The following is a 27,348-nucleotide window of genomic DNA, read 5'->3' on the forward strand; positions in this document are numbered from 1 at the left end:
TCAAGCTGCAATAGAGAAGTAATACAAGTTAAAAACCTTCTATATTTTCCTGCTCCACCTCTCACACCCTGAACAGACTTCAGGGTGAGTACAGAAGCTTCCAGGGCAACTTCTTGTTAGGTTTCAGGGAATACTTTTCAGCTTATTTCAACCTGAGAAAATGGGGCAGATATTTTGGACGAGTAAGCCCAAACATCTAAACAACCAATCTTTGCCCACCCTGGCTGGCAGAGTAGACCAAGCCAGGGCTTGCTACCTAGACATTTGAGATGGTGAATTTTTCTCTGACAAAACAGTGAGTTTTGAAGGAAACAACTGTTCACACCTTGTGTGGTTAAAAGAAAAAAAAAAAAAGCCTTCTCGAGATTCCTCCAAGTACAGCAACTATCAGCTAGCATCCAAAATACCATTCATGGGCAAAGTGCTCAAGTGTGTGGTCATTTTCCCAGCTCCAGGTTTTCCTGTATGGGACTGATTTTATGGATCCTTTCCAGTTAGGCTTTCAAACAGGGTTTCAACAGAAACCATCCTGATCACCCAAGAAAACGGCTTTCACTGAGAGGTAAACAAGAGGACTGTGACCCTGTTGATTTTCCTGGACCTCACAACAGCCTTTGATACATCACCCATGCTGCCCTTCTGGGACTCTTGAATGGAGGTGGAAGGCACCACATATAGATGTTGCTGCTCCTCCCTGAACAGCAGGTTCCAGAGGGTGAAGTTGGTGGCTTCTGATTGATCTTTTGGCCTTTAGGGCATGTGGGCCACAGCTCCTACACCACCTGCCTGCACTGGAGCCAGTAGAGAGTTTGCCGACTCCCTGCTTTAGCATATATCACGGACAGGAAAGGTTCAAGGGAATGGGGGGGTGGAGTTTTCTTTACCCCACCCTGTGGTCTCAACAGCACTAACCCAGACAGGTTGGACCTCTGAACAGGAGCAGTACTCTTAGGTCATTAGGATATGGTGCAACACTGTGTTTCAGATTCTAGCTCTGTAGAGTGCACTGTAAATACAAAGAAGTGAGGGTTTACACAAGCCAAGGCAGATAAAAGGAACAAATCAAGATGATGAAGTGGTGAAGATGAGATAGGAGAGAACCAAACAGGTAGCAAAGAAGGTGAAGTAACAGTGGTCCACTGAAAGGCTCTGCTCAACAAGTGGTTTGGAGGAGGGAGAGGGAAATGATTTGCCATAAATCCCAAGGCTACTTTCACCATTTCCTCATCTTCTTTCTGATCCTAGAGACCAGTTTTTGAATTAATGGGCAGTAACTGGATTAAAAAGCATGTCTCCTGATGCTGGCAAAATCCTTATGAACGCCAGGTGTTTTAGCAATGTTTCTGACATGTCATTGACCTTGCAAATGCACTGCAGTCCGGAACAGGACGACAGTATTAATAGCAGCCTCTAGCCATTTCCAACACCTTAATGAGCAATTAAAAGGTTATGTAAAGAAGCACTGCACCTTTAGCTTTCAAGCCATGCATGAAGGTAATTTAGTCCACAAGAAGTGATGGGGGGGGGGGAGGATTCTTATCTCCAAGCTTCTCCTCTTACAGAAAGAGTACCAAGACTTCCAATTACCAACCCAGAGATGAAACATTAACAACTGCAGCAATCGCTTGTTCTGAAGTTGACGAATAGGTCTTGGAACCCTCATTCAGGAGAGATGAGGGAACTTTCCCTGATGAAAGTAGTTGTTCACCAGGGCCAAGATTCAAAATTAAAAATGAATGTACAACACAAAAAATGTGGGGTAGGTCTCTCATCAGCTATTATCCATAATAAACAAGAGTGAAGTCTTCAGGTATGTAAGAACATTCAGTGCCCCGCTGCTAGGGACAACATAACTGGGGATACATCTCTCCATTACGCCCCCATTTGCGAGAAACCGAAGGCAGCTATCTGGCTACTTTTGGAGACAAACTGCTGGATCAGACCAACCTGGTTCAAGTTCAAACATAATGCCAAACTATGACTTGGCAGCTGGGGCACCATGCTCCCTTTCCCTTCCCTTGCCAGGATTTTCTCTTCCACTTCCTGTATTTTGCTAGCCACAGTTTTGCTGTACTGTACAAACTAGATAATTACGGTCTGCACCAGCATCCAAAACATTTTTTGCAAACTCACTTCAAACTAGGTTTTCAAAAAAAATTTGCAGGCAAAGCACTAACCACAGGCTGGATTCAGGCAAAACATGGAACCATAACTCAATCAACCACAATTAAGAACCTGCACTTGAAACTTGTTTTCTGAAATTTGTTAGAGAAATGTTACACTGCTTAACTTCAAGCCACCTAGAACTTCAAAGAACCTGCAGCAGATGAAGAATATTAACCTGGAACAGATATAGCACTTGAGGACTTTAAGTACTTCATCTCCAGAAGGAAATGTCATATGAAGATACATGTTTACATGTCTTAGAACCCAGAGATGCAAACTGCAAAGATGCAAAAGCTTGATCAGAGCATTTGGCTGTTGTAAAAAAAATATACTGGAATCAGAACCTTCTATCAAAAATGGAAATCAGCTACTTAAATCTGCCTGTCTGCATAATCTGCTTCTTTGGGCACAATCCTAACCCCTTATGTCAGTGCTTTCTAGCACTGGCATAGTGGTGCCAATGTGGTACATCCTGCAGTTGGGTGTCACTCACGGAGGCCTCCTAAGAGCAAGGGAATATTCGTTCCCTTACCTCAGAGCTGCATTGCCCTTATGTCAGTGCTGGAAAGCACTGACATAAGGGGTTAGGATTGCGCCCTTTGTCAACCTATAAAGACAAGAGTGATCTACACTGTGCTTGTATATACATGACTGCCCTAGTATTTCAAAAGAGCACTGAAAGATGTCCATTCTACAGGATGGTGCAACCAGGCTATGAAGAAATTCTGAGAAACAATTCATGGCATGAATATTCAACCTAAATCCACAGCATGGCTTAGATTTTCACACTTTACCAACTAAAAGACATTTGTTGGCTCAACCCAGATTAGAAAGAGGAAATTAGCCTGCATTGTGTGATTTACATCAGATCACGACAGTTACTATTCTTTTTCTTTAAATTGCACATGCTAAAGCCCAGACCAAATGTGCAAAACCCACATGGAAATGGGTATGTGCACATTTGAATGCACCTACTCTGCAAAATTCGTGTGGCTTTCCTTATTGGTGAGACACCTGTGAGTTTTTTTACCATGGTACAGTATACTCAAGTATCTTCTTTGCTTTTTATTCCATGAGTTCTGAATTTTCCATGTGGGTTTTGAAAAAGGGATGAGAAAACTCATATGGTTTGCAATATTCATTTTGAGTCCTCTGAAAAGGCGAGACGGCACCCTACATTGGCTCCTGGAAGATCCCTCCTTTGCCACAGCTCATCTTCTCCTTGATTTCAGCAGACTGCTGGGGTGGAAGCTTACCTGTCAAGGCATGAACCTCCACAAGTTGAGGCAAGAGAGAAACACTCAGAGGTCATGTGACCTCCCTTTCTGTGGACCCACTGGTTAGCACTTGTGTTTTGTGCATTTGCCACAAAGCAAAAGCATATGGTTCTTCATCCAATGTTCTCCCTTTGCCCATGTCCCCTCACCCCATTCTTCACTGAAAATGGCCTCAGTCTTGTTGTGGTCCCCACAACTTAAACTGTGAGGTAAAAAACACCATGCAGATACAACCAATTATACCAATTGATTGTCCTGCATGGTAACTCATGGCTTCCCTTCCTCATTCTGACCTCTGTAAGCAATTGGTGGGCAATAATTCATGGGTTACCTCCCTGTTTGAAAGCTGCAAAGGAAACCAAAGTTTTTGTGAAGAGTTTCCAGGTCAGGAAAAGTCCACTTTTAAAGTTAAAAACCAGAACTGAACAACAATCAGAAAAAACTTCCTGAAAGTTTCAGCAGTGAATCACACAATATGCTTACATCAGGAGATTTTCTGCCATTAGAAGGACAAGCCCACAGGGGAAAACTTCTGCCCCTTTAGGTGGGCAAGTGCTGCTGGGACACTTGCAGACACAGGAAATCTACTGAAGGATGATTGGCAGCACAGGAGGAGGAACTAGCAAGGCTTTTGCTATGAAGAAACCCCTGGATTGTAATGAACATAGGGTTGCAAATTCCACATGGGGTGAATCTCACCGATGTCATTCTAGAAAGTATTTTACCATGGAACAACCACTGGACCTAATTTAATCATACTAATTTTCCCCTCTGGCATCTATTTTTCCTATCGTTCACAGAATTGTCAAAGTTTGAAATGAAGCCTGGATGTGTTAATGATGTTCAAAAAGTCACTTGGGATTTATTGTGGCTTCCATCGCAACACTGTTATCACAACACTATTTTACCATTATTTGTATTCACTAGGGAAGTCTGAGACATTTAAATGCATTAATTATTGAAACAATCAGGCATCCTATCTAATATAATATTTAAGGCTTCTGTCTGAAATTCCTGCATGTCAATTAATTTGCTCAAATATTACTTTTAAAATTAATTAATAATGGTATCAAGATATATAGCAGCCCTGCTTTTATGCAATTCAAAATTTCCTGGATCCAAATACCATGTACATTCATCTAGAAGAGATACAGATTTAGGACAAAATCTTTGTCTCTGTATGCTGTACCTACAGAGAGGAAATAAATAAGAATGTCTTTGAAGTTATATTTGGTTAACTATTTAGATAGCCCTGGATTTGTTGATGCACACACTTGCTCTTTGGAATAAACTCTGGGCTGAGTCAACAATTTGCTCACCAGCCAGCAGTCATTCCTTTGTACACTAAATTGTATAGGGCAGCTCAATTTAAGTTCAAGCAATGCCAAATTTAAACATCTTAAGGCCCAAAGCACTTTGCGACAGTGCTTTTAGCCAGCATGTTGGTAGAATGGCCAGAGTCTTCCCATGGGCGTCAGCAGTTACAAGGTTGCTTGCCAGCCCAGGTAAGTCCGATGTAGGCACAGGGGAGAGTGGGGAGCAGTAGAATGGGACAGGGAGCTGGCAAGTTGGGCCCGGGATGGGGGTGGGACCAGCTGCAACAGTGAGCACCATATCGCCCTTCCTTGGCCCAATCTACCTGCATGGATCAACACAGACCTGCACCAGGTGCAGCTGGTGCAATACCCAGTTGACCCACAGAGGCTGCTGGGGCTTACCCAGTGGCAAGGAGACCTCCAACAGTCAAAATTCATGTGGGGGATACAGCAGTAGCCCGCACTAGTGCCACATGGGAATTTAGTTAGGATTGGGCTCCAGTCTCCATTTTACTACCTATAAAGAAAATAATTTAGACCTCTTATCTAGATGGGCTTTTATTTTTATTTATTTTTTACTTTTAATATAAATCACAATTTAGGGATTTAGTGATGCCCTTGTAAGGGATTTAGTAATGCCCCTGTAAGTGGAGAGTGGCTGCACCCCAGCAGCCTATCAACAACCCCTGGAACTGGTAAGTCAATGCAGGGGGTGGCAGAGCAGAATGGGGTGGGGACTGGGGTGGGGGTAGATTGAGGCTGGGAGGGGGCCAATATCAGCGGTGCTGCCGATATCCTTTCTCCCTTCACGAATTTCGCCATCCTGGGTCCACTTAGAATTGCACCAGCAAAATTGCTGGCACAGGTCCAAGGATTCCCACAGCAGCAGCAAGGGCTGATTCCTGGGAAAGGTAACAAATGTCCACTTACCCGGGTATAGGGTGGGATTCAGTTAGGATTGGACTGCCCCTTGACAGGGCCTTATGCCCAAAGAATTGCGAATAGCTCTTAACACACTGGGAAGGAAACTACCACGAGATTGAATTATTCAGAGCTTTGAGGTAAGCCTTTACCTATTCTCTCTCTCTAAGATTCAGCACAGTGTTTCCCAAACTGTGGGTCAGAATCCACCAGTCAGCCATGAGTCAAATTTTGGAGATCACACAATGTTTTTAAACATTAAGAAAAAAACTGCAGTTACCCTTGCAGAAGAATGCTAACCTGTGGAATGAGATAATCTTCATACCCCCAAAATAATTTTCCAATTTTCTCTAGCAATTGGTGTGCTGCAGATCATGTGTAAACCCAGTTTAAGCCTTTTGCCTGGCCTAGACGTCCCTAACAGCACATCTTGATCTCCAGTTCAGCCTTCTGGGTACACTGGAATAACTGTAATAGTTTGAGGGAACAGTTGAACTCCATTTCCAGGGACAGTCTAGCAAATATCTACACACACATACTATATGTAAGATCTCTTGCAGCCTCGAGAGCAGAGGGACCCAATTATTATTTATTTATTATTTATTTATTTATTATTAATAACAAATAAAATATTATTTCTTTCTAGATCTTTTTTTGTATAGTGGGTCACAACAGATTACCGATTTTAAAAGTGGTTCCTGGTGCTAAAAAGTTTGGAAACTACTGTTTTAGCATATTCGTGACAAATTCCCATTTTCTATCCTGTAATTATGTGTAACTTTTCCCCACAAGATGCAGAAACCAAACTCAGGGCTCTAATGAAGACCCATGGAGGGCAGAATGATTATCCAGATGGTTTGAAGCAACATCTTCCACAAGCATATGGAAATCATTTTTTTCCTTGACAAATAACAATTCATGGCAATATAATCTCTCAGAGTATTAGAAGCTGAGTTTGTATACACTTGATTACATTTCTCAGAAAAAACAGATTAATTTCAGACAATTATGTACCAAGTTGTACATGACAACCTATTTTAATTAACAAAAATAGAACTGAATTATAATGTTTATATAGCCCGAAATCTGATTAGCGTGTGTTCTTTGTGGTCCTTGGAGATTTATGATTATATTAAGTGAATATTGATTTAGACATAAACCACAGGCTATACAAAATACACATCTGTGTAAAACCCACTCAGTATGGCATATCCCTTTTGTGTACAAAATCTTGCAGAAGAAATTTGGGGGGGAAATGACCCTATTGTTTATGGATCATTCTGAGACTTAGGATAAGGAGGAAAAACTGGAAGCAAGATCCAGAATAAGGCCTTTAGTACCAATGTCAGACCAGAAATCTACATTCTATGGCACTGGTGCTCTCAAATTTTATCACCGGGACCCCCTTTTTAGAATGAAAAAAGACAAAACTGGAAGTGACACTAACCTCAAGCTTCAAAATGTCATGCTGAAGTTTGCGCTGGAATTCCAAGAAGTGAGAGATAGTCAGCTTTCCTTTCAAGTCAGACCCAAAAAAGTAGGTGGTCAATGCAGAGCTGAAGCCTGTCTTCAAGGTGTTCCCGGTAGTTGAACGGTCTCTGTGACGCATGCCCATGCTTGTCTGGGAACGAATTATGCTCTGAACCTAACAGGTTGTAAATGTTTAAAAAAAAGCAGCATTATAACAAGGCAGGCAGTTGAATGGAAATATGGGCCAATATTATAATTTATCATGTATATAACATTTCAGTAGCTGGAATGCTTGAGTGAACATGGATGATTCTGAGTTTGCACAAACTTTCTGCATATTTGTGTGCATATTTGTCACATATTTGTCTGTGTGATTCTTTTCCATTCTTTCTAAATTCTGGGTGACAACTCGGGGGTGTTGTGGTTGTAATGTGATCTGCGATTACGGTATGTGCAAGATTAAAAGGTACAGGGGCCTCCCCATATCCGCAGGTCCCATATCCATGGTTTTACTTAACCACAGATCAGATTTGTGGCTTCCCCCATGCCCCCCCTCTGGAGGCAATGGGAGCTGTGCTCTCCTCGGCTCTGGAGGGTCTCCCGAGGCCCACAGAGGTTGCACATGAGCACCAGTGGCCTCTGCGGTCCTCAGAATGGACCAAATCGCAAAAAAGCGCAACTTCCAGTAAACTGGCAGTGACTTTTTAATGCCTTAGCAGTGTTTTTCAAACTGTGGGTTGGGACCCATTAGGTGGGTTGCAAGCCAATTTCAGGTGGGTCCCCATTTACTTCAATATTTTATTTTTAATATATTAGACTTGATGCTCCCATGGGTTGTGACTGTGTATGGGGAAATGTTACAGACTTGTACTTTTAACAACCTACTATGTATATTCTTTTAACCACAGCAGTAAATGGGACTTAATCCTGCATAGGATTGCAGCCTAGGATTGTTAAGAATTTTCCTGCTTGATGATGTCACTTCCAGTCATGACATCACTTCCGGTGGGTCCTGACAGTTTCTCATTCTAAAAAGTGGGTCCCAGTGCTAAGTGTGTGAGAACCACTGCCTTAAGGCATTGAGAAGCCCAGGGAACCCCTGGGCCTCCCAATGCCTTATAATGCATTAAAACCACTTCCAGTTTTACTGTAAAACCGGAAGCCACTTTTTGGACTTTTCGGCCATTCAGAGGCCCACTGTGGCTGCAGGTGCTCATGCGCAGCCTCTGCGGGCCTCAGAAGTCCCTCCAGAGGGTGGGGACCTCCCCTCGTATCTGCAGATTTGGGTGCCCATGAGTGGTTCTGGAACAGAACTCCTGCGAATACACACATCTGTACACATCTGTACTAGAAGACTTGTCACAAATCTTTACTGATACAAGGGAATTTCTTCTCTATACAGCTTTCTGTCGTTATCTGCAAGATGGTAGAACAATGAAGGAGTTTTTTAAATTTATGAAAGGCTCTCTCATTACTTCTAAATCTGATTAATGCTGCAGAATCATTTGGTTTCTTTAACTCTTTTTCTTCCCTTCTTTTTCTGGATACTAACTACTTGAAATGAAGCACTTTACAATACTCAGCAGACTCATAATTGTTTAGTAACCATAACCTTCATACAATAATGCTTTGGAAAATTTCAGTTCTTATGCATCTCTGGTTACTTTCTGCATAAATATGTTTCGTTTTCTATCTTTCTAATTAAAAAAAATCTTTTTGATTGATTTGGGGAGGGTGGGAACCAAGACAGGCAGATTGCACTGTGTTCCTGGAAATCATCATCTTCACAGCATGATTAAAAGACACTTGAAGAAAAGCTGCTTTATTGATTTTGTTTATAATGATCCTGAATTTCTTTTCAATCCTCTCCTTTAGGGGTAACAAAATTTCTGTATTTTCAGGAATTGTTCTATTCTTAAGGCAGTGATCATTAGTGGTGATGGTGGGGAATTAGTGCATTGTGGTGAACAAAATGCATTACAGTGAAGCAAAATCTGTACCAGCATCACACATTAGATGGGATCACTAAGGTGCAAAGTGACTTTCAAGCAGTAGCACCTCCCAGTGTATGATTTCTTAAACTTTTTTTTAAAAAATATAGGCTTTAGAAGGCAAAGAATAAGACATCTGAATGAATGCCAGATAAGCCCCCTTCATTTTTAGTGTGTGCAATTTATAAGAGACATAGGACCAGTCTTAAGGCATCATGTTAAAACTTATTGTGTGTGTTTAAAAGTTTGCCTTACACAGTCTTCAAGTCAGTGCTGCATGACATGAAATAGCTGAGCTATCTTCCATTAGTGAGCCACATGTTATAGCATCTCAAGTGATTTCTACAACTTCAGGTAGGTCCTAATGAGTGATTTTGTTTTCATGCAGTCTATCAATGACCAGAGCATTTAAGAAACTATGCTCCTAGACTTTCTTCATTTTGCTCTGGGCCTGCCAAAAATCTACAGTCTTGCCTAAAGTACAACATGCTGTGAATGTTTTTGAAATATGCTTTACAATCCAACCCACAATTGTGCCTTAGGTTCCAGGAAGAATTTACCTGTTCAAACTCCTCCATGTCCACTTCTCCATCACCATTCAAATCAAACATCTTGAAAGCAATCTCAAAATTTCTTTGTGGCGCTACAGTGAAAGAAATACAGATGAAAGACCCATGTTTAGCACAAGGGACAGTGCAAGCCTTCTTCCCAGACCATACACAGGAAAGCTGCCAATTTTTAAGTGAGGTAACAAATATATAAAAAAAACTGACAGTCCAATTCTTTACCTGGAAGTGAATCCAAGTTCAGTGGAACTTGTTTCCAAATAAGTGTACAAAATATTACAACCTTAGACCACATTAAATACAATACAAACTGCACCATCTTCTTTCCACTAATGTATATTAGTAGCCCACACTAAAAGACTGGTTGCTTGAACTCCGAAGAATAAATTATTATTATTAATTATTAACAGTATTTATATACCGCTTTTCAACTAAAAGTTCACAAAGCGGTTTACAGAGAAATTTACCCTTGACCCTGTTCTCCACAGGAAAAGTTTGCTCAAGAGACTGGTTTGTGTTTTTGGCACTGTTGTTCTTTGATGGCAAAAGCAAAATGTGAGACAGTGGGGTGCAGTGGACAAAGCATCAGACTGCAAATGGTACAGGTTCAAACCCCCCTCCCCAACCATCCAAGAATCTTAAAACCAATCTCACCTTCTCAGCCTAACCTACTGTGCAGGGTTATAGATCAAGAGAAGAGAACTATGTATGTACTATGTTACCCTGGTTCCCTTAGGGACCAGATACAAATGGGTTTTTTAAAGTATCTCAAATATCCATATTATGACTCTCCTTGCCAAGGAACATCCCGAAGGAATTAAAAGTAGTGCCTGTTAACATTCTGCTTGCTTTCCAACCTTGAACGGAAGCTGTTGCTTATATTCCCAGGCTCAACATCATTATAACCATGATCAGAGCTGCATTTCAGAATTCTACTGTGAATTCAAATCTGAAAGACTTGCTGGTATCAAGGGTTACTATCTGAATGTCTTCAAAGCAACCCAAACAGGGACTTTCAGCTCAATGCCAATACTTGGCTTTTAAAAAGCATTTTAAATGCAAGCCTGCGAGTGAAGTCCTTATACTCAACTGTCCCTTTCAGAAAAAACAGTAAGCCTATTTCGCCTCCAGCACAATCCGCTTTGCTGCAGAACAAGTGGAAAATTCCCAACTACATTTATTTGTCTCTCTCAAGCAAATCATCAACTGCAGTAATGCAGAGGATTTAAAGCAGCAGTGCTTCCAGCTCTTCCATGCAGAGTTAAATTTATTTTTGCTTTTAAGTTAAATGTGACAGCAGAAGAGCAAGTATAACACACTTTCCAAGTCAATTATATAACTTTAATAATTAGCCATGGCAATATTTTAACAACCCCCCATAGCCAAATATACTTGGAACCAGCAAGCACTGATAATTCCCTGCATCATGAGAACTGCCTAGAGAGGCACAGTTGCTGAGCCATGCAACATTTCCTAATGTTAACTGAAAAGAGGCCTGAACAGGATTTGAGTAAGTATATTTCATTTGGAAACTGAGAACTGGCCTAACTTTTAAATACTGATGTTTTAGTTTTAATGGCTTTGCAGACAGTGTACCACTTACTCCAGGGCAATTAGTCAAATTTGAACATTTAGAGAAAAAGCTGAAAATTGCAAAGTGTGTTCATTTGATAACAGTGAGAAACATACTAAAGTTTCCAAAAATCTAATCTGGGGAAGATGCCATTCTAGAAAGCGGAGGCTTCCTTCTATTTGTCTAAAAGCATCTATATCTCTGAAACCAAGACAGATATGAAACTAGTGAACTGAATTGAATGTTCTTGCACTATAAACGATCAGAAGATCTCAGAGAACTACTCTAGACAGAATGTTATATTACAGAATTGTCTGGGGTTTTCCTATCATTGAATGTATCCTGCAATTTTTAATTTCTTTTAGATAGCCAGGTTCAAAGTTAAATTTCACTGGACTATTACTTTGCTTTGAAAACAAAGAACATATTGTTCTTTGCTTTGAAAACAAAGAACATATTGTTTCCAAACTACTGCTTTATTACTGCAAGTTTACGTAATATTTATGTAAGTGCCTACAATTAGTACTAAAGTGAAATAGGCACAAAATTGCTTATGAGCATTGTACAGAAGTATGCGGCATAATTTTACTATTGCCCTATGATTTGACTCCAACCATACATTCGACTACAACTATATATCTTGTTACTAGTGTTGGGCTAGGCCTCGTGACAGAAGGTGCAGAATGTGTGGGTATGGCAGATTCTACTGAGCTCTGCAACTCTCCCGCAGTTTTGCCTCTGCCATTGTGATCTGAGCATGGCAAAGCTGAGCCCTGTTGGGTTATTCTGCTGGCAGGGCTGGCTAGGGGGAACCCTGTGTGACAGCCAAGCTCTAACTAGAGAAGCTGGGGGCAAAAAAGGTGAAGAGAAAAGGAGGAGAAGAAAAAATGTAAAGAAAAATGCTGAGTTACAGAGCTCAGAGGATTTGCTTCCTGCCCTTGCAGAGGCAGAGTCGGTCTGAGGGCAAGACGCCTGCCACTGCAGGAAGGGAGAATGCTTTGTACTGGCTGTACCTCCTAGTGGGAGAAGCATCACCCAAAGGTTCAAGAATGCCCTCTTCCTCTACCAGAGGCCTACAATTCCCAGAGATCGCTGGGACTGTTAAATAAGTTTTGTTTTGGGGTGTGATTAATACTGTTAAAGAGAGGGGGAGACACTAAGATTAACCACTAGTTGCCTCAAATCCCAAACTGAATGTTTTCCAAATGTCCCTTTCAGGCTAATATGAACTATACTACTAGATAAGTGATTCTGCTTTTCTGGGAAAACTATATAAATGGGAAACATAAACCAAAAGGAGTGGCTGACCCTGGCAAATTATGTTCTTCTGTTTCAATATCATCTGTGTGCCAGCAGCTCTAGGCTTCAATATCAATCCTGGTCAAAATTCCACAGAAAATCCCAAGGAGGAAATAAAAGTTATATTTGGAATTGCTTGCAGGGAGGAAAAAAACAAAACAAAAATCACATTTCTTTCCCCTCTTTCCTTGCCCTACAGTCACAGACATATATACTATTATCAAGTTCACAACATCTTCGGTTTCAATATTAAACACTGAACTTGAAGATAAACACCCAACATCACAAAACAATACTATACCCTAGCTCCCATTATTAACTAGTTCATCAGCATAGACAGTCTTATCCTTGAGAACACTGACTGGTTAATATTAAGAGACTGGTATTTTTACAATGACTACAACAAAATGAGATAATTTTCCAAGTCTTTACATGCTGGCATATAAAGCAAACATTTCCTTTGTAAGAGTCTGAACAGAGAGCAAGAAAGCAAGAGAGACAGCACTGAAGACATTTCACTGGCTCCTAACAATTCACACTCTGCAGATTTTGAGCCAGCCTTAAGTTCCCTCACTCCATGCCTTCCACAGTAACTTTCTCTTCCCTTCCTTTTCTAGAACTAATCATAGTTTCATTTTAAATGAATAACAATGCAAACCAAGTTTTCCTTGTAAACTAGTTATTTTACCTTGGTTTGCAAATCAAGGTAAGTTAGTTGGTTAGTTAGTTAGTTATAAACCATGATTAATGCTAGGAAAAGAAGGGAGAGGTAACTGTGTTCACAAGCCTGGCTCCTGATTTTCAACTACATCTGGCCAAGAAAAAGCATTACATCCACATATTCTCTTATGGTTAGGAGAAAATCAAAATAGCTAAGCATTCCTACTATATATGAAGAGAGGGGAATGAGTTGGGGAATCCATGAAACCTGGACTACTTTTTTAAAAAAATGATATAATAAATGATATTTCAAATAAAGCAGAGACACAGTATGTGCACATTTAAGAATGAAATAGCAGACCTGTATTGTGTTACATATTTCCATTTGATACATTAATTCACATGCAAATGGTATTTTGCCAATGAAAATAAAGAACTAAACCATGTTCAACCCCACTAGTAAAGGTCTCAAGAAGAAAATGAATATGTATTACAAAGAGGACTTACAGTATAAGCAATCCTCAAAAAGATCCAATTCAAAGTAGAATTAATATCATCCTATCACAATCCCACTTTCTATACATCGGAGCCACAGGCATAATTTTCCAATCACAATTCTACCTACCACATTAAGCTGTGAAATTTCTTGCTTGAACAGGATTAGCTGCATACCTTTCGAGTACTAGCTTAGCTCCACCATAAAGATTGCTTCCATTTTCAGTGGAAATTCATTGCACTGAAGATTTATTCCTCTCCTGAATGTTTGCATAACATGAAGATTAAATGAATAAATGCACCATGAATCTCCACAAGGTCACAAAGAAAGGAAAGGAAGAGATGGGTTGAAACCTTTCCAGCAATGAGAACCCACATTCATGTGAATGATGACACTGGGGTACTCACCACATCTTTAAAACTTGTACTTTAGCCATATCCCAGGAAAGGGGGGGAGGTAGAAAAAAGGGACAGTGAGAATGTGTGCCTGTAAATGAGAACAGTGTTTTCTAACAACCAATGAGGCCCTGTCTCTGTTGAACGTTTAATGCCACTCACGCATTATGTTTGCTACAGTGCGATCATGTATGGCTGCGGTTTTCAAACTCTCAGGGAGTTTGAAACCCGCAGGAAGTCTTTGCGGGGGTGGGGGCAGCAGGGGCAGGGAGGAGGCAGCGGCGCGATCCCCAGGATCGTGCCGCTCAGGGGGACTGCAGGGGCTTGGGTACACTTGGGTACACTTACACTGAAGCCTCCCAGGGGTGTGGGGAGCCCTGCGCGACCTTCGGCAGGGCTACCCAGGTCAGGAAAAGTGAGAGTGGAGCGATTGCACTCCGCTCCGCTAAACCGGAAGCAGAGTGCCATCGCTCCACTTTCCCTTCTGACAGGGCTGCAAGGACTGGGGTGCACCCTGCAGACTCCGCAGCAGCCATCCCTGGGTGCGGAGAGCTGGGTGCAAGCGCCTGCAGGGCTCCCCGGGTCAGGGAAAGTGAGAGTGGACACATCATGCTCTGCCTCCGCAAAACTGGAAGCAGAGCACAATCTCTCCGTTCTCACTTTCCCTGACCTGGGGGAGCCCTGAAAGCGCTCACGCACAGCTCCCTGCACCCAGGGATGGCTGCTGCAGGGACTGCAGGGTGCACCCCAGTCCCTGCAGCCCCGTCAGAAGGGAAAGTGGAGCGGGATGCAATCACCCCACTCTAAGAACAAAATAACAGCCCCATTGGATCAGGCCATAGGCCCATCTAGTCCAGCTTCCTGTATCTCACAGCGGTCCACCAAATGCCCCAGGAAGCACACCTGACAACAAGAGACCTGCATCCTGGTGCCCTCCCTTGCATCTGGCATTCTGACATAGCCCATTTCTAAAATCAGGAGTTGCACATACACATCATGGCTTGTAACCCGTAATGGATTTTTCCTCCAGAAACTTGTCCAATTCCCTTTTAAAGGCATCCAGGCCAGATGCCATCACCACATCCTGTGGCAAGGAGTTCCACAGACCAACCACATACTGCGTAAAAAAATATTTTCTTTTGTCTGTCCTAACCCTCCCAGAACTCAATTTTAGTGGATGTCCCCTGGTTCTGGTGTTATGTGAGAGTGTAAAGAGCATCTCTCTATCCACTTTATCCTTCCCGTGCATAATTTTGTATGTCTCAATCATGTCACCCCTCAGGCGACTCTTTTCTAGGCTGAAGAGGCCCAAACGCCGTAGCCTTTCCTCATAAAAAGGGTGCCCTAGACCAGTAATCATCTTAGTCGCTCTCTTTTGCACCTTTTCCATTTCCACTATATCCTTTTTGAGATGCGGTGACCAGAACTGGACGCAATACTCCAGGTGTGGCCTTACCATAGATTTGTACAACGGCATTATAATATTAGCCGTTTTGTTCTCAATACCTTTTCTAATGATCCCAAGCATAGAATTGGCCTTCTTCACTGCCGCCGCACATTGGGTCAACACTTTCATCGACCTCTCCACCACCACCCCAAGATCTCCCTCTTGATCTGTCACAGACAGCTCGGATCCCATTAGCCTAAAAGTGACATTTTGATTTTTTGCCCCAATGTGAATGACCTTACGCTTACTTACATTGAAACGCATGTGCCATTTTGCTGCCCATTCTGCCAGTTTGGAAAGATCCTTCTGGAGCTCCTCACAATCACTTCTGGTCTTCACCACTCAGAGAAGTTTGGTGTCGCCTGCAAACTTAGCCACCTCACTGCTCAACCCTGTCTCCAGGTCATTTATGAAGAGGTTGAAAAGCACCAGTCCCAGGACAGATCCTTGGGGCACACCGCTTTTCACCTCTCTCCATTGTGAAAATTGCCCATTGACAACCCACTCTCTGTTTCCTGGTCTTCAACCTGTTCTCAATCCACGAGAGGACCTGTCCTCTAATTCCCTGACTGTGGAGTTTTTTCAGTAGCCTTTGGTGAGGGACCGTGTCAAACGCCTTCTGAAAGTCCAGATATATAATGTCCACGGGTTCTCCCGCATCCACATGCCTGTTGACCTTTTCAAAGAATTCTATAAGGTTCGTGAGGAAAGACTTACCCTTACAGAAGCCATGCCGATTCTCTCTCAGCAAGGCTTGTTCGTCTATGTGTTTTGAGATTCTATCTTTGATTAGACATTCCACCATCTTACCCAGTATAGATGTTAGGCTGACCAGCCTATAGTTTCCCAAGTCCCCCCTCTTTCCCTTTTTAAAGATCGGTGTGATGTTTGCTATCCTCCAATCCTCTGGCACTGTGGCCATTTTGAGGGACAAGTTGCATATTTTAGTCAAGAGATCAGCAACTCATTCTTCAATTCCTTAATAAACTCCTGTGTGGACACCATCAGGGCCCGGTGACTTATTGATCTTTATCAATGAGGTCTGAAACATCTTCTCTTTTAACCTCCATCTGACATAATTCCTTGGTCAGGAGGGACCGTTCGGGCAGCGGTATCTGCCCGAAGTCTTCTGCCATGAAGACAGATGCAAAGAACTCATTTAATTTTTCTGCCATCTCTAAGTCTCCTTTTATCTCCTCTTTCGCTCCCTCACCATCCAGGGGGCCAACCGCTTCTCTGGCGGGTATTTCTTCATATTTGAAGAAGCTTTTATTATTCCCCTGAATGTTGCTGGCCGTGTGTTCCTCATAGTCTCTCTTGGCCTCCCGTATCACCTTCTTACATTTCTTTTGCCACAGTTTATATTCCTTTTTATTCTCCTCATTAGGGCAAGACATCCATTTACGGAAGGATGGCCTCTCCAACTTGGCTGGTTAGCCATGCGGGCACCCTCCTGGACTTAGTCAAGCCCTTCTTCCTTTGCGGTATACACCTCTGCTGGGCCTCTTTATTTTGTTTTAAGCAGCCTCCATGCACTCTGGAGAGATTGGACTCTTTTAACCTTCCATTTCAACCTCCTTCTAACCAGCCTCCTCATTTGAGGGGTCCACCTGTCGAAAGTCAAGGGTTTTTGTGAGAGATTTGCCCGGTATTCTTCCCCCGACGTGCATGTCGAAACGGATTGCAGCATGATCACTGTTCCCCAACGGCTCAGTAACATTGACATCTCTAACCAGGTCCTGAGTACCGCACAATATTAAGTCCAGAGACACCTGTCCTCTCGTGTGCTCCATGACTAGCTGCTCTAAGGCACAGTCCTTTAGCATGTCAAGGAATCCGGTCTCCTACTTGTGACCAGAACACAAATTGGCCCAGTCGATTTGCGGATAATTGAAGTCCCCCATGATTACAACCCTGTCCTTCCTTGTCACCTCCCTGATCTGTATCGTCATTTCAAGGTCCCCTTCTGGTTTCTGGTCTGGAGGACGATAGTACGCCCCCAGTATTACATCGCTCCTCAGGCCTGGTAATTTAACCCACAGAGATCCTATGGTGGAGTTGGACCCACCTTCTATCTCTACTTTGCTAGATTCTATCCCTTCCTTAACATAAATGGCCACCTCACCTCCAACACGCCCCGCCCTGTCCCTCCTGTAGAGTTTGTAGCAAGGGATTGCGGTATCCCACTGATTCTCCGCATTCCACCAGGTTTCCGGTATGCCCGCTATGTCAATGTTTTCCCTAGTCACCAGACATCCCAGTTCTCCCATCTTTGTTCAGAGACTTTGGGCATTTGCATAAAAGCATTTGTACATGCAATGTCCCAGGATGGGCTGCTTATTAGCTCCTTTGTCCCCACATCCTCTCATTGTGCCAAACCGTCTATCACATCCCATCATGCTACCATTCCCAATTTCTTCTCCTACTCTGCCTTTACCTTGTTGTTCTCTAACCTCCCCATCCTCGTCCCATAGGGATGAGGAGTCCCGAACCGGATCCTCCTCAGCTCCTGTCAGCCTTCCCCCAGGGATCAGTTTAAAAGCTGCTCTGCCACCTTTTTAATGTTATGCGCCAGCAGTCCAGTTCCATTCTGGTTCAAATAAAGCCCGTCCCTCCTGTACAGGCCCCGCTTGTCCCAAAACGTTCCCCAGTGCCTAATGAATCTAAACCCCTCCTCCCTACACCACCATCTCATCCACACATTGAGACCCCTGATCTCCGCCTGCCTAGCTGACCCTGCGCGTGGAACAGGTAGCACTTCAGAGAACGCTACCTTTGAGGTCCTGGCTTTCAGCTTCCTACCTAATAGCCTAAATTTGGCCTCCAAGACCTCCCGGCTACACTTGCCCACGTCATTGGTGCTGACATGCACCACAATCGCTACCTCCTCCCCAGCACTATCTACCAGCCTGTCTAGACGAGAAGTGAGGTCCGCAACCTTCGCACCAGGCAGGCAAGTCGCCATGCGGTCCTCACATCCATTGCAAACCCCCCTCTTTATGTTTCTAATAATCGAATCCCCCACTACAAGAAGCCCCCGACCCCCTGACCCCCCTCCCACCAAGGAGTATCCTGAGTGTGTTCGGATACGGACCCATCCCCTGGAGAAGGGGTTTTCCCTACGGGATTGTTTCCCTCCTCTCCAGGATGACATCCTCCAGCCCCAAGACTTACCACTTGGGCAGCTGAGGAGCTGCACACCTGAGGTTGGGACGAAGCCTGATCGTCCCCAGAAGTCTCCCCATGGTCTTTTCTCTGCCTGCCTCTGCTTCTCCAGGTCAGCCACCAAGGCTTCAAGGGATCGAACATGTTTCCTGAGTCCCTGAACTCCTTACACCAAGGACACACCCATGACTTAAGCCCCAGAGGCATATAGTCATACATGTGGCACTCAATGCAAAACACTGGATAGCCCCCACCCTGCTGCTGGCTGTCTGACTGCACAGTTTTTTTTGTTTGTTTGTTTAGGGGTACTTAAAAAACCCTACACTGGTTTGCTGCCCTCTTCTCAAGGGAAGACAAGGGCAGTGTCTGGGGCCCTGGCTTCCTCGCCCTGCTGCTGAACTCGCATAGAGGCTAAACTCACTGTGCCTCACCTGACACTTTGTTCCCAAGGCACTGGGTTTACCAGAGGCGACATGCGCTTCTGCAGAGAGGCTCATGCGGTGGCAGGTACTAGCTTTATACCCCTAGCTGGCTCTTCCTCCCTCCCTCCTTGCTGATTGAAAGGGGGCTGGTCTTCCCACGTGAGATTGCAAAAGATCAAGAAGACAAAAGGCTGCTGATGGGCTTAATCTACTCTGCAGGCACCTGAATGAGGTGCTTGGATTTGCCTAATGGGGCTCTTATCAACTCCTAAAGGACAATGACTATGCTAAATTGCCCTGCCTGGCTGGGAACAGGCCCTTCCTAGGTTCTTACCCTCCTAATTCAATTCTTACCCTCCTAATTCAATTCTCTTAGGCTAGACTGTTTTTTAACCTCAAGCTGCTTTTTATTTGAGTTTAAACTGCACTGATTTAAGAGTTTTGGGGGCTTGGCAGAACTTACACACTAAGGTTTAAATCCTGTTTTGCCCTGTTTATAATAGACACCAAGTGTGCTTTCTCCCCCTATTACCCTCTTCTTTGTTTAGTTTGGGCTCTAGCTCCCTAACTAAATTATACCTCCTGCTTTTATTAAGTGTGCACCTCTCTCTCTCTCTCTCACCTAGATCCTGTGTCCCAATTTACTGAACCTTTAGATTATGTTCTAACTTAGATTAAGTTTAACTTGGGTTAAGTGTAGGGTTAATTTAAACAAAGTAGAAAAACTTGCTTTCCACTTTATCCTCCAATGTTTTATTTACTTTTCCAAGTGCCTGTACCTTGAGCCCTTACTCACAAGTAGGACGCTGCTCCTGCTCAGAGTAGACCTATGTACACAGTTACATATTTATTTTTATTGCCTTCATCTAGCTCCTGTGCCCCAACTTGCTGGAACTTAGACTCCCTCCCTCTGGTTAGATTAGGTGCTAACTTACCTAAAGCTTAGGTAAAGCTAAACTAAAGTTAAATTTCAATGTTGATTTAAGATTGATTTAAGGTTAGAAGACAAAGAGTTAGAAAGACAAAGCGTTAGAAAGAGTAGACTTATCTTCCCCTTCTCGTCGTCCTCCTCTCCACAACTCAGAGAGTCCTCCATCTCTTTCTTCAAAACTTGGAAGTCCACTTGCCTTCTCCTCGCACAGAGGCTAAACTCGCTGTGCCTCATCTGGCACTTGGTTCCCCAGAGGGCAGAAGCTCTCTCTCAGAGCACTCTCACTTTCCCTGACCTGGGGAGCCCTGCTGAAGGTCACGCAGGGCTCCCCGCACCCCCAGGAGGCTACAAAAGGCTTGGGCAAGTGAACCCAAGCCCCTGCAGACCCCCTGAGTGACACAATCCTGGGGATCATGCCACAATCTCCTTCCTGTCTCCTGGCTGCCCCATCCCTTAAGGGGAAAGGGACCAGGACCCTCAGGCTGGGGCGTCACGATGCCCCAGTTTGAATACCACTTATGTATGGGAACCATGCTTGCATGGCTGCTTATGAAGGGCAGTATTCTTTGTTTGGGTTGGGGAGCTGTTGGAAAATTTCCAACAATAAATAATCAAAATCTTGTGCTGCATCTGGAGATGACAGCGAAGACGGGGGAAGTTTAAAAAAAGAGTAGAGCAAACAAGAAGGTATGATTTACAATAACATAAATCAAGTTTGACACAATTTACACATTATTGTTAGACTGTGGCTGCCACTTCCCACTGGTCAAGTCTCATGTAGTAATAGTAATGCCTAAGTGTTCACCATCCTGGTGTTGTCCATGCCAAGAGGGCACTTCCCACACCAATGCCACACCTCTGTCAGAGATGCCAAGGCTGACATGGGAAGCGCAACAGGATCTAACTTTGTCACAGGTAACATGTAAACTGGGCCTAAGAGATCAATACATTTGCAAGGGGGAAAAAAGTAAAAGGTCTGAGTACTAAAAATGCAGTAGTAAGAAAAAAGGCCCATGGTAAATGCAGCAAAAAGATGGTAACAATAAGCACTGGTAAGGTGAAGTCCTTATTTGGAAACCGGGGGGGGGGCCTTACTGTGCCATAATATTTACTCTGTATCAATGTGGCCTATAAGGCATCCATTACTCAAAAGACAGAGTACTACTAGCTCCTGTGTCGCCCTTGTGAACACTATACCTATGGCTACTGCTGCTGTGGCAATTTGACATTGTCATCTGCCATGGACAAAGGGACCATCTCTCAAATTTTCTCTCAGTTTATTATGCCTCATCACCAAAAGATTACTATCATCACTATTCTTATTTTGTATTGATTTAGCACAACTGGATAAAGCAACACAGATTTTGTCAGATGCCTTGAGAAACTCATGGGACTGTAACCTCGCTACAGCCTACGCATACCAAGAGATTGGGAAATTGCACAAAAGTGTGAAGGATAAGCATGCAAAATAATAAACTGCAAGCCTCACTGGTCAGACCAGAGCAACATGGACAAGGAAGGTTAAAAGGACACAGCAGGCTCTCTCAGAAGAAACAGATATGGGCATTTCTCACCATTTAGTTCATTTCAACTATGCAAGGTTCTGTAATGTAGAATATAGATCTTAAGAAAACTAAGGTTCCTTAAACTGGTGCCACACTCAACATAGTAATCCCAATCCTATACTAAATGCTTATCCTTCAAATAATGCAGCGACTAACGCTGTTCAGACCTTACCGTTCAAGTGGCTAGTGAACAAAGGGTGGCTGGAGGCGACAACAGGACACTGTATTGACATGTTCCCAAAGCCCAGCCCCCATGCAGATTGCATTTGCCTGCAATGACAAAAACTGTACCTCATGACAGATTCTCCTTGTGATCTGGAATGCAAGACAGTCAGGTACAGTCTGAAAAGGACTACTGTGTGGCTTCAAAATGGTGTTGATCTTTGGTAGACATGAGGAACAAACTAAACCTAGGAGACAAGCCTACAAAGCCCTACATGTCAAAATGTTATCATTCTCTTCTCTTCTTCTTTGGAAACTCAGACTGGGTTTACACATGGGAACAAGGTGGCAGAACGGACACCACCACTCCAGACAGCAAGTTGAAGATGTCACTTCTGAACGTAGCTCCATGGGAGATATTCCATACTAAACTAGAAGATTAGAAAGAAAGATCTTAGCCTAGCACCTTGCCTACTTCTCTATTTGTGGGCAGTTCTTAAACATGGGGGAACACCCAAAAATACTACCCTCCATCTGCACCTCATCCTACCATCTCATTCTGTTGCATGCATAGACCAGGTCCTACTGTAGAGACAGCTGGAGGCTACTAGTAAGCATGTACTAGATTACTTAGGGCTTTCCACTGATGAAACAATCATTCAGCATTCCCTAGCAAACAAAAGCTACATGGTTCTTCATGAATTTTAAAAATCAGAATCCTCCAAACCACTTATAGGTACGCATAATGCCGCACTATAATTTAAAGTGACACCAAGCAAAAAAGCACAATGCAAAGACAAAATTGTTTTTTCACAACTCATTGTTATAACTCAATGAGATGTAAAATTCCATTAAAAAGCAGTTTAAATAATATATTATACCTCCCACCGACACATTCAAAATTTAAAAATGTAATATTCCACCCAATATGAATTGAATGGTATTATTTGTCTCATTTAGGTTTATATGCAAAAGCCCTCTGGAGAAAAAGGCAGAACAAGGCACCTTGAAGTAAAAGAAAGAGGCCATGGGAAAACCAGAACAGTGGTTATGTTAATCTGCATCAGCATGATGACAAAAGGCACCAGGGCATCTCACAGGACAGGGCCTTAGCTGCCAACCTTTTTGGCATGTGAATCACAATTTGTCTAGAAGTACAAGGCAGTATCACTTTAATACATATGTAGTCCCTGGGCCTTGTGTGCTTTGCTTCAAGGCTTCTGAGCCAAGAAGAAGGTGGCATCACAGAACGGTGACAACAGAACTATCAAGGGGAGTGTCCATCTCTGTCATAATCATTATATTATTAGTATTTTGAGACAGTGACCCTCTTGGGAACAAGAGTATTAACATGCAGAAAACACACTCTAAGCCACTGTAGGCCCATGGGATACCCCGGGATATATCTAGAACAGGGGTGCCCAAACCCCGGCCCTGGGGCCACTTGTGGCCCTCGAGGTCTCTCAATGCAGCCCTCAGGGAGCTCCCAGTCTCCAATGAGCCTCTGACCCTCCGGTGATTGTTGGAGCCCACACTGGCCCAATGCAACTGCTCTCAGTGTGAGGGCAACTGTTTGACCTCTCGGTGAGCTGTGGAATGAGGGCTCCCTCCACTGCTTGCTGTTTCACATCTGTGATACAGTAGCGGCAGAAAAGGAAAGGCCAGCCTTGCTTTGTGCAAGGCCTTTTATAGGCCTTGAGCTATTGCAAGACCTTCATTCATTCATATAAGTTCATCTTTAATATATTCATTTATGTAAACGTATATAAATTTATTCAAAGTTGAAATGTAAATTAATTCTTTTTTTCCCCAGCCCCCAACACAGTGCCAGAGAGACAATGTGGCCCTCCTGCCAAAAACTTTGAACACCCCTGAACTAGAACAATAACATTAAAAGACAGGCCCACAGTTTCACCCCTGTCCCTGTTCAAGGGCACCACAGCTAGCCAGTCACCAGTGCTGAAACCCCAGTCAGAGTAAATGTGCAATGATATTTGGGCTAGGGACACCAGGAGAGGGCTTTCTACTTAACTCTTAACATGCACTGAACTCCCAGTATATACTACAAACCCGTATAGTGACAGAAACGCTTTTCTTTTTTGAGACAATTCTAGCCCAGACCTATTTTTACCCTCTTTCTCCATCCCATTCTATCCTCTACAGTCAACTGAAGTTGACTTCCAGTTAAAGTTCTCCATGAAAGGGCACTGCAAAGAATTCTCAAAGGTCAGCTATGAAATTACCATTATCTGGCAGTCATGCTGAAATTAGCCAAAGCCAATTCCCCACTCCCACTCCAGGAGGCAAATCAGGCATTTTTTTATTTGGGCATGCATTTAAGCAGCAAGAGGAATCAGGAAACTATTTTTAGCTATATTTAAATGTAGCATTTCCATTTCCTTCAAAAAGAAAATACTGTAAAATTTACTCAGCATTCAAAGGGACATCAGTTTAAATAAATGTTAATAAATGATTCTTTTAAGCAGCAGTGATGAATATAGTTAGGCTTATCTCTTCAAACTGCACAAGAGAGATAAGAGACAATGTTTAGATGAGAGCACAAGTCTTATCTTTTATCAACATTACATCAGTTATTGGCTGACCTTCAGAGTACTGGATGGGGGGGGGGGAATGAAAAGGATGACTTCCATAGTAAATTCAGACCCAAAAATGTGTCTCAGCCCACTGTTGCAGAAATTGCTGTTCAGGACTTGCCTTGCCAGAAGTTCAGAATCCCTCAGGATGGCATGATAAAAGATCACATTATAAAGTCTTCACCCGAATTCTACATCGTATCATTGCTACTGACCTACAATTACTTTCTGTCCTGGATCTACGTACACTACTGCCAGAAATTGGGCAAGCTGTTCTCTGTTTCTGCAGCATGAAGCACAGTGCTGATATGTACGTAGAAACCAATGGCTGGTAAAGGTTTCCAAAATTTTCAATACACACCTATCAGATTCTGAAGGAAGACTAAGGTAACATCCAGTTTTACAATAAATACCCACTCCAACCCCATTCTGGTAAAAAGATAATGTTTCACTTTTTCTTAATTTGTTAAACTGTTCTGACAATATTCCAAAAATACTCTGCACGTTCACACACAAACAACCCATGCAATCAATCTACTCATGTTAGTCTTTCCCTCACTTCTCAAATCAGTTGCAGACATATTATCAAAAGTGATCGGAGGGTACAAGTCGTTGCGATCGTCACGATGTAGGAAGAAGATCCATAGTCAGGATCTCTCCAAATTTTCTTTAAGTTAAAAACGTCTGCACCCCCTGTATCTATTTCCTACTCTGTTTTTCCCAATTTAAATAACCCCCCAGCTGATATTTGTCCAAATATGGATATCTGAAGGAGGCTCCTATTGGACAAAGAGCAGTGGGAGGAGAATTGGCTTAGTTATGTTATGGGGGGGTCACACGTCAAACATGTGTGCCCTTTAATCAGTCTCAGCAATCAATCAACTAGAATTTTAGTTTACCAATGAAACAGTTTAACAGCACAATCTGATGCATTTCTACTCAGAAGCAAGACCCACAAAATTAAATGGGACTTACTCCCATGCAAGTGTGCATAGGGTTGCAGTTTAAAGCATGCAGCCCTAGTTTTGATAAGGTCAAACATGCAATCCAATTCGGTATCTTTCAAGTAGCATATGAGACACATCAGTATATATTAGTATGCACCGTTTGATTAAATCATCCTAAATGTCTGTGTTCCCAATTCAGAGGGTGAGAAGGTTAGCTCCCCTCCCCCCCCCCACTTACTGTATTACTAGGAGCCATTTGAAGAGCAGGCTCTTTCACCTTCATGGTTAGGAGGGTAACCTACTCTAGCCCACAGGATAAAGCCCCAGTCTTTAGCATCTTGACTTGTAAGCAACTTTATTTTAGTACAATTTATTTATTTATTGGGATAAATATGGTAAAGCTTTGGCTGCAAATGCAAAAAGTTTTGTTTTTATTTCTGTAGTCTTTTCAGCATAGTTTCTCTAGTACAGGTTGAGTCTCATTATTCACATTATCAATTTAAAGAACAAAGTACTTTTGCTCACGTGATTTAAAAACAGCCTTGCTGACCTTTGTGATGTTAAGATAGAGTCATTAAGACGACAATATAACAGTCTCTCTCCAGGCTTAGAAAGGATTATCTTTCTTTCAGGTGTTCAGGGGGAAGGGAGGGGGTATCTTGGAGAGAGAATGACTGATGGATTGTCAGCTGGCTGTCCTCTCTCTAACTATTGTACGGTCTCATCACATTGAGATAAAAATCTCTACAACAGTAAGAAAAGCTTTTTAAAGGGTGCATTTTTCCCCTTCTTCAGGGATCAGCACATTCCTTCTCATTTGCAGTGGCCATTCATGTTGAGTCAAATCTGTGTATAAAAAATCCGTGTATAACAAGGTTGAACCTGTATTGTTTTTAACCACTGTTGTTCCAGAACACATACAGGGCCAAATGCAGTTTCTCCCAATTCATTTTTGTGGAGGCAAGGAGGAAATTCCAGCTGCAATCTTAACCACACTTTCCTGAGAGTAAACCCCATTGAACAAACTAGGACTTACTTCTGAGTAGACCTGGTTAGGATTGTGCCCTCCATTTCATTTTGTTCAACCTTGTACTTTATCAGTAAGGAAATTCAAACTGTGCTGATAAAAATTCCAATTGGGAAGCAGCTGAATCCATCAAACTGGTGCACTGTCCTCCAACCTGTTTTGCTATAGTATTCTTTCAGAAGACAAGAAATGTTGGCACATTTTAAAATGCTCTTTGCTACTATTTGGGAAAAAATGTTTTTCACAGAAGCACAGAGCAGACTAGGAAAACAGACTAAGTGAGAGCGCTAAATTAGCCATTAAAAAATATGGTGACAGACTGCATTTTCTATGCAGTAGGCAAACAGCTCCACGCCTATAAAATGCAAATGAGTTTTCTTTAAGCTCTGGCCAGTTGATGAGCAATGCGGTAATAACAGACAGAATAACTAGAACCCATTTACCTGGGCTTATTGAACTTATACTTCAAAATGCTACTCTTGGGACTATGCAGGACACTAATTTAGAAATAAACTACATTGGCTTTAAGAAAAAAATCACAAGGGGGCTGCAATGGATGGAGACGGGCTAATATTTTAAAACAGAAGGGAGTGCAGTTGGCAGAATCAAGACTGCAGATAACATCAAATAGCCTAATTTTGGCATTTAATTTTCCTTGCTTGTAATTAGGTTCCAAAGACTAGCACATTTGGGCAATGTGGTGCCAAAATCAATGCAATTTAACAGATTAGATCTGGATTTAAATACAACCATGACAGGCCCCATTTTCCACATCATCTATACAAGGATGTCATGTTCCTTTCTACCAGTTACGACTACATGTATTCTCACTATTCAGAGGATTCCATAGGTGGAACAGATGTTTCTGAATATGCAGCCATCCTAATTGTATTTGTTTTTGAACTAATCTGTGCTCTTCAATAGTAACTCAAAATGCTGCAGTTTTGATTACACAGAA

At 42.7% G+C, this 27,348-nt stretch overlaps 1 protein-coding gene across 1 annotated transcript in view; it reads right to left on the reverse strand.

Moving 5' to 3' along the window:
• Positions 1-27,348, reverse strand: part of MICU1 (mitochondrial calcium uptake 1) — a 171,302-nt gene that overhangs the window by 59,810 nt on the left and 84,144 nt on the right. The window contains exons 7-8 of the mRNA XM_066620365.1: positions 9,702-9,784; positions 7,128-7,325 (exon numbers count right to left, since the gene is read on the reverse strand). Of these exons, the coding sequence (XP_066476462.1) occupies positions 7,128-7,325; positions 9,702-9,784 (281 nt within the window). The remainder of the gene's footprint in view (positions 1-7,127; positions 7,326-9,701; positions 9,785-27,348) is intronic.

Source organism: Tiliqua scincoides, chromosome 3, assembly GCF_035046505.1.
Source record: "Tiliqua scincoides isolate rTilSci1 chromosome 3, rTilSci1.hap2, whole genome shotgun sequence".
Classification (NCBI taxonomy): Eukaryota; Metazoa; Chordata; class Lepidosauria; order Squamata; family Scincidae; genus Tiliqua; species Tiliqua scincoides.